We start from the raw sequence: 15,732 nt of genomic DNA on the forward strand, positions 1-15,732 counted from the left end.
ACGAGCAACATCACCAGGCACGCTGTCCACCTCCACCACGTGGAGCTCCACAACACGGAGCTCCACAACACATCAAGTGTGGGTGTTCACAGTGAATCTCATGTAAGGGACTTATTACTCAAGCCAGTTGAGAATGGCCAAGATGTGGCAGTAGTGGTGACAATAATAATATTTAATGTGCCATTAACAAAAATCAAAGATAAATAAAAATCATGACAAACCGTCAAACAACCTTGTGCATCCCCTTTGTGCTCACAAAACCTTTGCCGTACACTTCCGACTACTCCTACGTGGTGCTTCCCCTGTGGCTGCAGCAGAGATAGTGGCAGGTTGCTCTTGGTCATGCCCTGACCGATTAGATGCTTTAGGCCTACGCCCTCTGGATTTCGGTGCCCGTGAGGGCCCCTCCAAAGACTGCTCCACCTGCACCTGCGCAGGGGCAAACTCGGTCACCTGCAGAAGAGGCAGCATTGCGGGTACTGGTTGAGGGGGGCAACGGGTGAGACATGGGAGCACTTTGAGTGGCGTCCCCACTTCCATGTCCCCTTTCACCATCGTCCCTCTCCTGGGCCAGGCCCACATCACTCCTACCACCCTGCTGGACGACAGTTTGGAGGACATGTGTGAAGCCTTGTAAGGCCAGTGCTAGTGAATCTGCCTGCCTGTTTAAAGGCGGCAGAAAGTTGCTCACCCTGAGACCGAAAGGCCGTTGTCAGGGCCTCAATGGACTCATTGGTGAGCCATGCTTGAAGCTCGATGGAGGCTAGCCTTCCCTTCATCGCAGACATTCCCGCACTTACCCACGACACTATATCAGAAATGCCCTCGTGTCCCTGTGATAGTATCTCTGAGATGCCCTCCTGTACCTGTGCCACCATTCCACTCATGCAGGAGTTGGACTCCTCCATCCTCTGCGCGATTGTGGAGAGTGCGCGTGGCACCTGTTCCAGCACCTCGCAAATGTGCTGCTACCCCTTGATCATTCTCCTTTTAAAGGATGGCCCCCAGGGTTCTGCATCTGTGTCCAGCTGAGCAGAACCTGGAGAAGAGTGCTCCCACGGACGCAGACTCTCCACAGCTGCCCCTGCCACCAGTGTCTGCTCGTGCTCACGTGTGTGGTGACTCACCATGTGCGACCCCAACTAAGGGAGGACGGGGACCCACTGAGGTGTGTGTATCTGCGCTGGTGGATGGCTCACTCAGATGTAACTGTGCCCCCTCAGAGGCCGGCAGGTCCTCTGAGGAATCGCCCTCCGCCGTCACAGCAGTCGCTGAAGGCCCTGTAAGAGAACAGAAGGCAATATTAAGCATGATGACAGATGTTGAGGTGTTGAAGATGGCAAGGCAGGTCAACATCATTTGCTATTGTGAGTGCTGTATGTTAAAGTTCTGTCACCAGCCATTTGTCGGGTGCCAGTCTCGGCGTCCCCGACAGACAGGCACTCGAGGGTGCGGCTCAGTTCAACAGCCTCCTGCTCCGCGTCCAATGAGGACGATCTGATGTTGCAGCCCTCTCCGGTCTTCGCCCTCTCCTATGCATTCTGGGCCCAATAAGGGGAGAAAGTAGAGAGGCATGAGTGAGGGATGGTGACGTGGCCAACCGCTGAATGTATTGGTTTGGGTGGGGCTGACCGTGAAACAGATGCATCAAGAGGGTATGAGGCAGATCCATGACACTGTATGAGGATTGGGTTGAGTGGTAGTGGTGGGATGAGTACTGGGGAGGTGAGTAAGTGCAGGTAAGTTGAGGATGAGCTTTGAGTAGGTGTGAGGAGTGATGTGATAGAGTAGTGTTGGCATGTACAGAATGAGTTGTGGGGTGAGAGCGGTGATGTGGAAGACGGAGTGTAGGAGAATGTGTAAGTGTACTCACTTTGGCTGACCTAATTAGGTCATTGAAGCGTTTCCTGCACTGGATCCATGTGCGGAAGACGTTGCTGCTGCTGGTGACCTCCTCTCCCACCTCGAGCCAGGCCTTCTTGGTGGGAGAGACAGGCTACTTCCTCCCGTCTGCCGGGTAGAAAATATCCCTCCTCCTCTTCACCCCATCCAGTAAGACCTGGAGTGAGGAATCGGTAAATCTGGGAGTAGCCTTTCCCCTGGGCTGCTCCATTCTATAATTTTGGTTCTTTGCTGCAGGAGCAGCATTGGAGGACTGCCCCTTTAAGTAGAGCTCCTCCAGCTGACAGCCTATGATGCGGGTGGGCAGTCCGCCCGCCCGCTGCACAGGTTTCCAACGGGAAACCCGGAAGCCACGTTAAGTGGCATCAATTTACTTGCCATCGTGTGGGGAACGGACGGATTTCACTGGGCGGGTTACCCCCCCTGCTGCCATCCAGTCTCCCTGGTAATATTGGGGCCAATGTGTCTATTGCATTGTTTATATGACCACTGAGTACCTCTACCTGGAGCTGATCTATTTTCCTCCTCCTCATTGTTTAACTTTGTGTTTTTCTAATTAGTGAACAATAAATCTGGAACATAACCAATCATATTATAATAAACCTTTCTCCCCAATGTGATTGGGTACAGTGTCAGAATCACATTCCAGCAGAAAACTTCTTCCAAATTATAATTGGCCTGTCAGTTTCTTATCTATTCTGCTATAAACCCCTAAAAATAACATCTCTCAAAAAAATGAAGGGAAAAAAAAAAGTACCTGTAAACTAGTCTCCAGTTTTCTCCCTTCCTCGTTCCATAAATATCATGAATGACCCCAACAGACAGGTGTACCTCCCTGCAGTAGCAGGGGCCTATAAGCCCAATCCATATAAATCAGTGAATAATTTTATGGGAGATCAACTGGTGCTTATTTTTTGCTAAAGCAATGTCACTGTAAAAATGTGAAATCACAAATAATGTGCATTCTTTAAATAAAAAAAAAAGTAGGGTCACAAGAAATGATCAAATGAAGCAGACGTGTCCTGTGCGTTTTATGGTGCAACAGGCCTGAGGAATGCATATCTACATATTTCTTCAAATATGTAACCAAGAGGAAAGTAAATGTTTAATCTCCTGATATAAAATCCCAACAGGATAACTGATTAAGATGGCTAAATCTGTGGAAACAAGCTTTGTGAACTAAGACCATACACAATATAAGCACAACCATTGGCGAATAGGAATTGAGTATGTGCATCTTTTCCCTCACCCAGTTTTGGCAAGTGTTATTGTCTATCTCTCCTCCCCACATCAAACCCCCTATTATAGTCCCCTCTCCAAACACTATGCCTGATTGCATCTGATATGCGTTAAAAAGTAACCCAGAATAAAACAAGCCCTGGCGTGGAGGACATGAGTAAGCTTTATACAAAAGACAACATAAGGGAAGAAAAATCTTCCAAATATGAAACCTCTATCAGACCACTTCAGTACTTTTTCTCATTATATAAAACAAGAGGGTTCAGAAAGCAACTGGGATAGTTCGCCATTAACTCAGAATCCAATAAAGAAGGCTGCTTCATTTGAACTCTTGCTTCTCAATAGTTTACTCTACCAACCTGAATGGCTATAATATTCATCAAGAAGTAAAACCTATGGTGGAACTGGAATTAATAGTCCTTATTACTTAAAATAACACACATTAGGATGTTTAAGCACATCTAATTTGATTACTGAAATACAGAACTCTTTGCTTAAAAAAGGTACTGGCTAAAAATTCTACCCCAATTTTTTGTGATAACTGCACTGTTCACAAGAGGTTAAAAATATATCTACAACTTTGTGTCTCATGTCCCTCCACATACAATCCAATATATTAATCTTTTAAGGATACTTGTGTATCACAAGACACCTGGAGAACAGTAGTTACAACCCTCAAACCCACACAGACTGTAGGGATGTCTGTCCAGGAGCAAGATGAAGTGGTGGCACCTGAATAAGCTTCATTTACCTTCTAAAGGATGAGTGGTACACAAATCTTTCCAACCAGTGAAAATTCCTGTTCTGTTTATATTGCTAATTTCAGGGAAGATAGTGTTTTTTTTCCCAAATTAGATCAATGCTTACTTGGTTGAAAACTGAACACAAACTCACAAATACCTATGTTCAGAGTGAAGTTGCCCCACTGTCACACCCAATACCAATATCTGGTCATCCCTCTAATCAGAATACCAAAGCTGCTTCATTTAGAAAATCAGCTTGGGACAAAAATTTTACTCAACTATCAAATCAATCTAGTTGTGAGTTCCACAACACAATATACTGTAAAGATAATTATTTACCAACATGTCAAGCTTACGTTTAACTAACTTCCACTCAAGTGCAATTGTATGGAGCAAGGAAATGTGCATGAAAGATGTCTTACTGCAATTATATAGGGCCTTGGTGAAGCCGCACCTGGAATATTGTGTACCATTTTGGTCTTCTCACCTAAGGATATACTTGCCATAGAGGAGTGCAACGAAGGTTCACCAGACTGATTCCTGGGATGGCAGGATTGTCGTACGAGGAAAGATTAAGTAGACTAGGCCTGAATTCTCTAGAGTCTAGAAGAACGAGAGGTGAACATACAAAATTCTTACAGGGCTTGATAGGGTAGATGCAGGGAGGATGTTTCCCCTGGCTGGGGAGCCTAGAACCAGGGGTCACAGTCTCAGAATAAGGAGTAGGCCATTTAGGACTGAGATGAGGAGAAATTTCTACACTCGGGGTGGTGAATCTTTGGAATTATCTACCCCAGAGGGCTGTGGAGGCTCAGTCATTGAGTACATTCAAAACAGAGATCGATAGATTTCTAGATATTAAAGGCATCAAGGGATATGGGGATGGTGCAGGAAAATGGCGTTGAGGTAGAAATCAGCCATGATCTTGTTGAATGGCGGAGCAGGCTTGAGGGGCCGGATGGTCTACTCCAGCGCCTATTTCTTAAGTTATTATGTTCTTATGTGCAAATGATACTTAGGACCTCATACTCATGAATCTATCCACTACTTCCAAAAGACTTCAAATTGTTACATCAAGATTTAATCACATTTTTCTTGGCAGGAGAAAAGGAAGATGGAAAGATGAAGTAGAAAGGACAGGCATTTTCACTCTTGGTGATCAGTCTAATTTTGTACCTAGCAGGAACTTCCAGTCTATAAGCACCCCGAATATTAAGCCTCACCAGCATGCATAGAAACATTTTGGTCTAACTGGTAAATCGAGCCACTATATCTCCCTTCATCTGGCTGTAGAAATGTCTCAAGAGATGTGTCTATAGTAAACTGGGGTGGTGGGAAAGGAGGTTCTAACTAGGACTATACCCACTCTTGTTCTAGCATGTTCAGTTGAATGCATCCTGTATTGCTGTGATCAACATAAAGACAGATTCCAATTAATGATTAATAATGACCTGATTAAGAATTGTTAACTTGTACACAGACAAAATATGAGTCAGGTACCAAGTATCTGTCATAGTTTCCTGATTAGCAAAGCACTGGAAGATGCACTAATGAATCAATTATCCAAGCATAGATTTACGCAGAAATTTTTAGTACTACACTAAAGTGTCAGCCTAGATTATGCGCTCAAGGGTCTGGATTGGGCTTAAACCCATGACCTCTGATTCAGAGGCAAGAATGTTACTGCTGAGCCAAGGCTGACATCTCATTTCAGATAGAGACCGATCCAAATTGGAACACCCTGCTAACCTACTCCTACCAAAGCTTTCTCTGAAATTCTCCGTCTGGAACATGAAAATAAATATATATTTTGAAGCCAGTCTCCAAACATATTGCCTCCATCAATCACAGCCATCAACAACATTTTGTTCAGGACAGATTAAAGCTCCTTGGGAAATTAAAATGTACTTTTGAGTATAATTCTGGCCATTGCAGGAGGCTTAGTTTACACAAGCTATCCATAGCAACTCAATGGGTTGAATCATTTGTTGCAGTCATGTCCGGAGGTATCACATTGAGACCTGTGGCTGGATTGCTATGACCTTAACTGAATTAGGACCCTAAATTCCTCTTTTAGCAAAGTACATAGCAAAGTTTTAAAAACTTGATATAAAGCAATGTTTGCGATCACTGGCAAAAAAAAAAGGATGTCAGTGGTTACATGGATTCAGCTGATGCATTGGTTTCATTTTTTAAAAAAAAAATCTTTATAATGCCTACACTTTGTTCGTGTGTGTTTGGGTCTAGGCAGTAGACACTTTTCATTATTATATTCTGATCAGTAAATGGCAAAGAGTTTGCACCCCATTCCAGGCAACCAGTGCGATGAAATGAGCATTACTAAGCATATAGAATAAATAGAAGACAGCTAATGAAGGAAGAGCAAAACAGATGCTGATTGGTTACCAGTTTATACACAATGTAGGGGTTAAAAAGCACAAGTTACTCACAACTTTATTTTTTTTTTAAAAATAGGTAATTTTCTACTACAGGGACATTTTTTTTTACAGTGAGTGTGATGCTAAAGTGGAGTTTTAGCTTTGTTAATTAATGCTAACTGTTTTTTGAACTCTGTGTACACAGATGGGTTATACCAGTTGAGTCTACATAGGACAGACTGCTAGAATTGAGGTGTCACCATTCTTAGCACCAACTTCCATATCCATGCAAGTCTGACACAGTTGTATTGAACAAGGCAGCTGATGATTTCTTTTTGCATCTTACTATTTACTGACTTGCAGCACTACTATTTACATCTACTGAAGTATAGAGGGCACCATGAACATGAAGGCAAATGCAATATGCGTAACCTCGGGATATACATACATACATACACACAAAATGTGGAAACATATACACACACACACTCTCTGTATGCAAACAAAATAAAATGAAAAAAGCTTCAAATAAAATACCAGCAAATGTACTCCATTTTATACATAGAATGTATGTCATACAGCAGTCACTATACAGTTTATTCTTAGGGGAACAGCAAATGTTTCTGTACAATATTTAACAATCTCTTCCATCTATCCATTCAGGCCTTTTATGGGTCTCTGTTTGCTAGATATTTGCAAAAAAAAAAAATCCCAAGTACATATCCAGTATTATAGTAATTTGTGCCCACAAATGCACAGAACATTGATACAGACTAAAGCAAACATAATTGTTTAGAGGTATGTGTATCACAAACTGCTTTAAGAACTCAATGTTGACAAGTTCTGAGGTAAGCAACACTTAATATAGAATGCCATTTGCATCATTCTGTCCACAAAGCATCTCGAGTGGTCAAAGGATATTTAAACTTAATAGAAATAATTATATTGCATAATTCATAACTTTATTCAATTTCAGGGCCATTATTTCTCCCTGTGAATTGTAGGCTGCAAGGAAGAGTTGAAGTCTAAAATGTTACCAAAATCATTACTTTGTAAAGTGATTAAAAAATCTTTCAATGGATGAATGATACAAACCACACTCTATAACACAAGTACCTAGTAGAGAAGATTCCTCTCCTGGCAGAAATCAACCTGTGTTTTTGAGACAGACACCAGCTGATGATCTAATCCAAAGTTGTACAAGTGGGCATGTAGAATATATACACCATTACATTTGCCCTTTCTTCCCTCTCTGCTTGGAGTATGGGGACAGATTTTTCTTTTTTGACATCACAATTTTCTTGATCTGAGCCTATGCATAACATTTAGTGTTTTTCAGTATATTAAACAATGTATGATTTTAAAAGTAAGCACTTCATATATGCATAAAACATTAATTCACAGTGAGTTCCTGATTTGCAAACATTTTTTTTTAAAGCTGCAATATATTCTAGGACAAAATCAATATAACATTATAAGGGGAGGGGGCATGTTGCACAAATAAAATGCAATTACCTTATGGAAATAACATTTTCAGCTAATTTCTCATTAGTATTTTGGTGAAGAAACTGGTTATATTGAAAACCTGTGTACAACATAAAATTATTAAAATGTTGATTTTCTAAGTTTGCATAGCCTTAGAATACTACTTGTAATCGGAGATACCTGAAGTTCATCGTTGTTATACAGTGTTAACTGCAAATGGTCCACCAATTGAAGCAAGCTTGCAAGAGAAGCCACTGGTGCTAAAATTCAGGAACCGATAAGGATAAAGAATCCCCCAAATATTAAAATCATTAGGAATGTTTAGCCCTAAAATACAAATTTGTGCTTAACAATAGATTATAGTGGAGGTTTGGGGATTGTAAGAAATCATGAGACTTTTTTTTAAAAGTTGTTTTTGTGATATACTGCAGCTTTAACTAATACTTTGTCACTCTTTTACAATAGATTATTGCTGAAATCAAAGTCAACCGTAACTGAGCAAACTCTTTATAATACTGTCAGTTCAGTCACAATCGGCTTCAATTTGATCAGTAATCCTACTGCAAAGTATAAAACTGCAGAAATGCAGTGAACACTTTAGTGTCATCTATCTAAAACATTTGGCACCTATCACTACTCACACAGTGTAGTTTTACAGCCTTTGTGATACCCCCACATGGTGCAGTTTTGTACTGAAGCATTTAGCTATACTGCAACAATGTACTGCATGGTTAACACTTGGTTAAAGACAACCGAACCCTGGCCCTGAAAGGTAAATTGAGCAGCAGTTGCAGTGGTTAGTTTTGACTTGAATCAGTTTTGCTATAATGTATAAAACCATAGTATCTGTTTAGGAACAGAAGTCAGAACCAGTCACCTGTTTATGTATCTATTGCATATATTAAAATATTTTTTTTTAAAAAGTACCTCTGTTGCCCTGCAAGTTTTTTTTTTAAACTTACTGAAATGGCACCAAAATTAGTGTAGGACTGTCACCACAACTCAAAACAGAGAGGGTTTGGGGTAACAAATTCCTGAGGTTATGTTGGTACAGTGACACAGTAGACTAATGACTGCACTTTTAACAGGTATGCAAAGTTACTTTACATGTGTAATGAAAGGAAAACAAAAGGATATATTACTTTACAAAATAAAAGCATTCAAATTTAAAAAACACCTCCAGTGTTAATTATATCTTGCAAGTTTAAAAACAGAAAAGCATGCGTACATCTCTGAATTCTCTATAGACACAGCAAATCTAAAATAAGGATGTGCTTTTGAAAGCCAATTTTGGGGCAAAAGATATTTGCAAAGCTTCACGTAGCAAAGGAGCTGTTAAAAGCAGTCAACTGCATGGTAAAAATTATTACACGTAGCTCGCACAAGAAAACAAGGCAGAAACACTTTTTTGAATGGCCTTCTCCCATTGGCATAGAAAGGTATAGTTTACTTTTTTTTAAATGCAGTGATTTAATACATAAAATTACATTAAGGTCAACTGTCAATTCAAATCTGTTAGTGTTATCAAACTAAAAGTTCTAATATAGTTTATCAAATATGGAAACTGAGGTATACCTTGTTGAGGGAGGTTTATGGTTATAATGTAATGCTTGAAGCTTCTTTGCTATGTCCCAAAAAACCTTGATTTGTTTATACATATAACAGCAGCACACTGAACATTCACAAGCTATGTCATATTGGCATTACAATAGTTCTTTTGTGAACGCAAATAGCAAATGCAATAAAAATGAATTGCCTTTCTTTCTGAAATGAAATGTACTGTTATTAAAAATTAACAGTAGTTCATCTGAGTGACTGAGACATCCTCACAAGAAGCCAGTTACGTGGTGCACTCCAGTTTTTAGCCAAGCTCATGTTGCCAAATGAGAGCCACGCTTTTCTACGACATGTTCTTAAAGGCTCATCTGTTATCTACTTAGCTTCACTTGCTGGAAGAAAACAGTTATCTTCCAGTATCTCTGGTGAAGCTTACTGAAGTGACGAGTGATCCATGCGACAACCACATTGTCTTCCATACCACCTCTGACTGACCGACTGACTGCGGTACCCGTTGCCTCCATTGTCCACTTGCCTTTCCATTGGCTACCAGTTCTGTTAAGTGTGTAAGGACAAGATACTGAGTTGTTTGTTGTAACCAGTCAAATAAATTCAGCAGATAGCAGCTCTATTGTAGTCCCTTGGTTTGGTTTATAACCACTGTAGCCATCATAGGCTAGATTCTTTGGGAGGAAAGTCAACATTTGTTACCATGGTGACTACTGTCACAATGTTGTCTGTGGTAATCGTGCTCATTAGTCTTTGCATCTGAGTGATGCGTTCTGCTACACAACCAGCAGACAGTCTTGCCTCTGCATCATGATCCCAACATTCTTCTATAGTCTCACACAACACAGCTATTCCCTACGAGGGGACAAAAAAAAACATTGTTTATATGCTATAGAGAATTTTTCCAAACAAAGTTAAGAAAAACTGGAAATCTGAAATAAAAACAAAAAGGTGCTGAAAATGCACATAAAAGATCTGTCAGCCTGAAGAGAAAATACAGGTTAGTGCAATTAAAGGAACTAATAGGATGCTAGAATATGAATCTGTCGGAGTTATACTAAGACTTTACAACGCATTGATAAGACCACAATTGGGTTAGGTGCAGGTACCACACTACAAAAGGCACACACAAGCATATGAGGGGTACGGAAAAGAGTAACAAACTCAATCCCAAGTGTAAAGGAGGACAAGTTGTAAGGAAATATTCAAGTTCAGAGATCGAGTTAAGGGGTTATTGGGAGACAAAATATCAAATGGTGTTAGCTTATCTTCCATATCACTGCTCACTAATCATCACTAAAACTCACACCTGCTCTGCACATTCAGCTCCTTCAACTTCAGATGTAGCTGTATAAATTTAAATTCATTGAGCGAGCACAGAAGGGCTGGTAGCGAGATTTAAAGGGCTCAGGTATGTAAATTTTTGCAGCGAGATGAAAGCAAGCAGGGCTAGAACCAGGAAGCAGGCTGGGATGGAGTAGTGTCTAAATGGCTGGAAGCAAACAAGGTCGAAACAGGAACATAGCTGGAAGTGAGTGGGGCCTATTTGGAAAAATGGCTAGGAACGAGTGTGGCGCAGCCAGGAGCATAGATGGCAGTATTTTTTTTAAAGTTTCAGCCAGAAGTGGGGACTGGGCCTAAAAGGCCAGGAGCATACCAGTTTTTTTAAAAAAAGTTTCAGCCAAGAAACCTTGTAATGGAACTGGCAGGGAGTGGAGCAGATCCAGGGGCAGGACTTAAATGGCCCTATATTTTAAATGTTGGACCCTGATGGAGGGAGCAAGGTAGAGCCCAGAGCAAGTGGAACCTAAACTGTCCAATATTTAAAAAGTTGAAAATATAACATATGCCTAATAGCGCTTACGTTTTGTTCACAGACTCTAGTTAAAGAAATAAATGGCAGGCAGACCTGGGGGACTCACCGAACAATGCCATCTATTGGCCAGAGGACTACAACAACAGTGTGATAGCAAATGCTGATATACGATTTTGCCATTATAAAGTGCTGACATGTCGATATAGAGTTTTGTCATTATAAAGGGTTGACATAAAAGCATGACTCAAAAATTGTGACATCAATATATATATAAACCCACACACCACATGAAATACAGGCATGTTATCCATGTAACACAGAATATATTATTTTGCTGGTAAAATGAATTAAACGTCCCTTTAAGACCACAAAGTTCATCTGTTGTCAAGTAAACAAAGCCTCAGCCGAAGGATTTAATTGTTTGGTGAGGGAACTGTGCAGTGAGGTCAGAGATTAATTAGTCTTCAGGCTGCAGGTCAGAAACCAGGATAAAATGCTTATATTTCTTTGTCCTTTTTTTAAAAAAAGGAAAATGCAATTGTTCAAGTTATTTTTGAAGTTAAGGGTACAGGCAATTGTACCCTTAACTCATGTTAATAAGGTATTTTGTGTTGGTCGAGAGGCACAGGGCCTTCACTGTACATTCCAAATAACTGTTTTTCTTTCTCTTTTTAAAATGCTGTGGGATGAAATTTGCACACGAGCCAATCAACTCCTCTAAATTTGCTTAGAATAAATTTGCCTATGATTTATGAGGTAGAGAAGTGGAACAAATTTTTCATTAATTGAGGGCGAGCATCAATTTGAGCATTAAACCAAATAACAAACCTGGCATAGCAATATTCAAATGATTTATAAACAAAATACACTTACAGGATGCTTTTGCCAGTACTCCCTCAAAATAGGTCTCATCTTCTTATGCACAACCACATCTTGCATATCTTCAAGGGATGGATGCTGTCCAACTTCCTCTTCAAATGGCAACATGTATTCATCCACTGGACCTGAGTGTCAAACAGATCCAACAGTACATATCAATTGCTGTTTCTAAATGTTGGCAAAGGTAGTAGAAATTGTCCTTGAAATTTACATTGGTTTAAGGATTACAATTATAATACCAATAAATGTAGTAATTTCTAACAAAAACTTTGGAATCATTTGACAACTGGATGCTACAATAGTAGGATGTTACGATCTCTCTGGATGAATGAATTAAGATGGGCTGAATGGTCTTCTTCACCATAATTACCTTGTGAAAGGTTTCTTTTAGTGAATCAAATACTAGTTAGCCAGACTTGCAATATAAAAAAAGCAGCCACTGTTTAGCAAGGGTGCTAAAGATAGGTTAAATTTTGCAAGCTGGTGTTCTCAAAGTCATGGCTGCTGACATCACATTTAAATATATTCAAGAAATATATTCAGATAAAAAAAAGCTGTGTTAAGTGTGTAGAAACCTTCCACCCAGCAAACAAGATGCAAATTTGTACCAAATGCTATCATGGTTTTTGGTATCCGGATAATGGATTTTCTTTCTCATCCTTTTCTATGTTGCCCCAACTTCACTTTTACTTTCTTTTTGTCTCCCCTTCCTTCTCATCCTTGAATCATTGGCCTGATAGAAACATATGGAACTAAACCATAGATTATGGCTAGAGTAGTGTTGTGTAGTAGTACTTTAAGTTTTGGCATTAAATGTTAGGGTGATAACATGTACTGCTCAAGAGCAAAATACAACACAACATTATGAACCACACTATGGTAATAGAGTTGTAATACAATATTATGAGACTAAGAAGATGGCATGTATATAAAAAAAACACATAATTTTCTCCTCCAGAAGGTTCTGACTCATGCCAAATCATGATTTCAGGACTCTGGTACTTCGCTCAAGAGACTATAGCCTGTATATGAGCTTATAAGGTGAGTCACCAGGCTTCTGAAAATGGAGCCCAATCCCAACATCACCCAATATCGTCCACTCTCAATTAGAAGTTATTTAATTCAAATTATCTGCTAATTCAAATAGAATTTCTGCTAATTTGAATAGGAATGTGCAAAAAAATCCTGGGCTATTTTGTTAAGATTGTTTAATTCATACTACTGGATAATTTGATATCTTTTCTGAGCAAAAAATTAATTTGAATTAAAAGGAGTTAAATTTGTTCCACTTTCCAGCAGAAGTCACTGGATAACAATCAGGACCAGGAACTGTGACGTATCACTGCTCCTTAGCTCAAGAACTGTCACGGTTTAGAATCTTTTCACCATTTTTACCAAAGAAAGCAATTGAAAAAAAGTTACTTTAAATGTTGTATTTTAAAAGCATAGCATAGCATATTCCTGCAAGTTTTACATAAAGGAATCTGTGATGGCAATAGTTAAGATGTTAAGGAGCTAGCTTTGAGGAGGTTTTCTTAGATTGTAAATAACAATTGACAATTTGGTAGTTTGTCTATCAATCAATTAACAACTCACCACCCATTATGCTGGAAGGTTTTGATCTCTTTCTGACTGAACAATCAGGAATGAAGTAGAGTTACAGACACTTAAAAGGCATGCTAACTTTTGTAAGAGAAACTACTGAAGTAGAAAGGCCCCAGGAAAGGCAGGCCCTGAAAGTCAGAATTTAGAGGAGTTTGTCTGTTCAAGTCAAGCAAGACAACCCACTAAAGTGGGGGTCATTATGAAGAGACAAGTTTTATGAGATAACTACAGATGAAGGCAGCCATTTTGGATGGATAAATCAAGACTGGCCAAAGAGATCTTAACATTATCCCATTGTGACATCCAATTGTTTCTTAAAAGATTCCAGTGTTTTAGCCTTCACGACTCTGTCTGGGAGCTTATTCTGCATGTTGGTTACTCTGTGTGGTGAAGAATTTCCTGATACCATCCGAAAAATACTAATCTCTAGTTTGAACCCATGTCCCCTTATTCTACTCGCATTGTTTGAAGTAATATTCCGGGTTAACTTTTTCTACACCCGTAACAATCTTATATACCTCCTTAAGATCATCTCCCAGTCACTTACATTCCAGGCTAGGAAGCTCAAGTTTCTTCCGTCTTTCCTCATAACTCAGACCAGTGACACTGGGTATCAGCCTCATGGCTCTTCTCTCCCTCCCACCCCCAACAGACTAATTGTAGAACCCCCCACTTCTACCCTTGCGGATAACATTTGGTTAAAAATAAGGCAGGGAGGGATTTTTATGGAAGATAGTGAAGCGGTAGTTCATGACTTTGGCTGTGTGCACTTTTTAAAACCTCAAATATTTTGAAGGAATTTTTCTTCTCCACTAGTATAAAATGACCTGGGTTATGGGCTTCTCTCACTGCGAACATAAAGCTAATTGTTGAAGTAGATCAAATGGAATGTGATCATTTTAACTTGGAAGTAAACTTCAAGCATTTGTAGTAATCTTATTATAGTCATGTGACACTATTGTGTGTAATTGATAGCCCAACACAGTGCAGACTCAGGTAACTAATAAGTAGCGATGCCCCTCCAATTTGACCATAGTGGTGGCCAAGAGCACAGAAAGAAATGGTATAGGCGTACCAATGGGCAAGTTGAAGAACTTTCATTGCCTGATGCATGAATCCTGGTTCAGCAATATTTGTTAACTCTGCAATTAAACTTCTCTGTACGGGTATATAGTACCAGGGAGACACTGCCTGGGAGAGTTCCACAGGAGGAAGGGGAATATGAAGCTTCACGACAGATATCATGGGCTCGATTTTACCGGCGGGTTTCGTGTGCGTTTCCAGCGGGGGGGCCCCGAAAATCCCGATATCCAGGCACGTGACCGGATCGCGCCACGATCCCGCCCACTTCCGGGTTCCCCGATGACGTGCGGGGGTGCGTGCATAGCCCCCGCTGGTGGGAATCCCGCAGGCAATTAAAGCCAGCGGGATGCCACTTGTGTGTATTTAGTTTGCTTGTTCAGGTAATTAACTGACCTGATTAAGGGACTGTGTGTGATTTTGGAGAAACATGGGACTGTTTCACACACTGGGGGAAACAGTCCTAGTTGAACTGGATGTGTTGCAGCCGTCAGCCTGCGGCAGCTGCAAAGGTCCATTTGACAGGTGTGGGGGGGACGGGGGGACGGACCCTCACCCATTGCAGGAGGCCGCTCTGTCACTTGGGACAAAGTTTGGCCTCCACCACCCACCTCCTGACGGTCAAAGTCACCAACCTGCACACTCACCCCGGGGTCCGGAGACATGTGCCTACCTTGCGGACCCCCTCAGATGTACATATTGCGGATGGGGGCCGCCGTAGCTGCAGTCATGACCCCCTCGGAGGGTGAACAGCATCACCAGCCTCGCCATCCACCTCTGACACGTGGAGCTCCATAACAGAGTGCTGTGACACATCCACCTGTACAGCAGGAGGGAGGGCTACCGCAGAGAGAGACGCGTCGCAGAGGGCACTACCCTCGCCACAGGGTCCACAGACCGAGGCGCAGCTCCCCGAACCTCTCCGAGCAGCAGTGCACACGGAGGCGCAGATTCACTCGACATGTAGTCGTGGACATCTTCAGCCTCTTTCATGCCGAGCTGCTCCTGGCTGGCCCCAGCACCATCTGCTTACCTGTCG

General features: G+C 41.0%; 1 protein-coding gene across 1 annotated transcript in view; it reads right to left on the bottom strand.

Annotated features, from left to right (window-relative positions):
* Positions 1-6,791: 6,791 nt before the first annotated feature.
* The window catches only part of LOC137323565 (activin receptor type-2A), a 121,295-nt gene continuing 112,354 nt past the window's right edge, over positions 6,792-15,732 (bottom strand). Inside the window, exons 10-11 of the mRNA XM_067987186.1 lie at positions 12,003-12,133; positions 6,792-10,168 (exon numbers count right to left, since the gene is read on the bottom strand). Coding sequence (XP_067843287.1) covers positions 9,974-10,168; positions 12,003-12,133 — 326 coding nt within the window. The 3' untranslated portion in view covers positions 6,792-9,973. The remainder of the gene's footprint in view (positions 10,169-12,002; positions 12,134-15,732) is intronic.

The sequence above is a fragment of the Heptranchias perlo genome, chromosome 7, assembly GCF_035084215.1.
Source record: "Heptranchias perlo isolate sHepPer1 chromosome 7, sHepPer1.hap1, whole genome shotgun sequence".
In the NCBI taxonomy this organism is placed as follows: Eukaryota; Metazoa; Chordata; class Chondrichthyes; order Hexanchiformes; family Hexanchidae; genus Heptranchias; species Heptranchias perlo.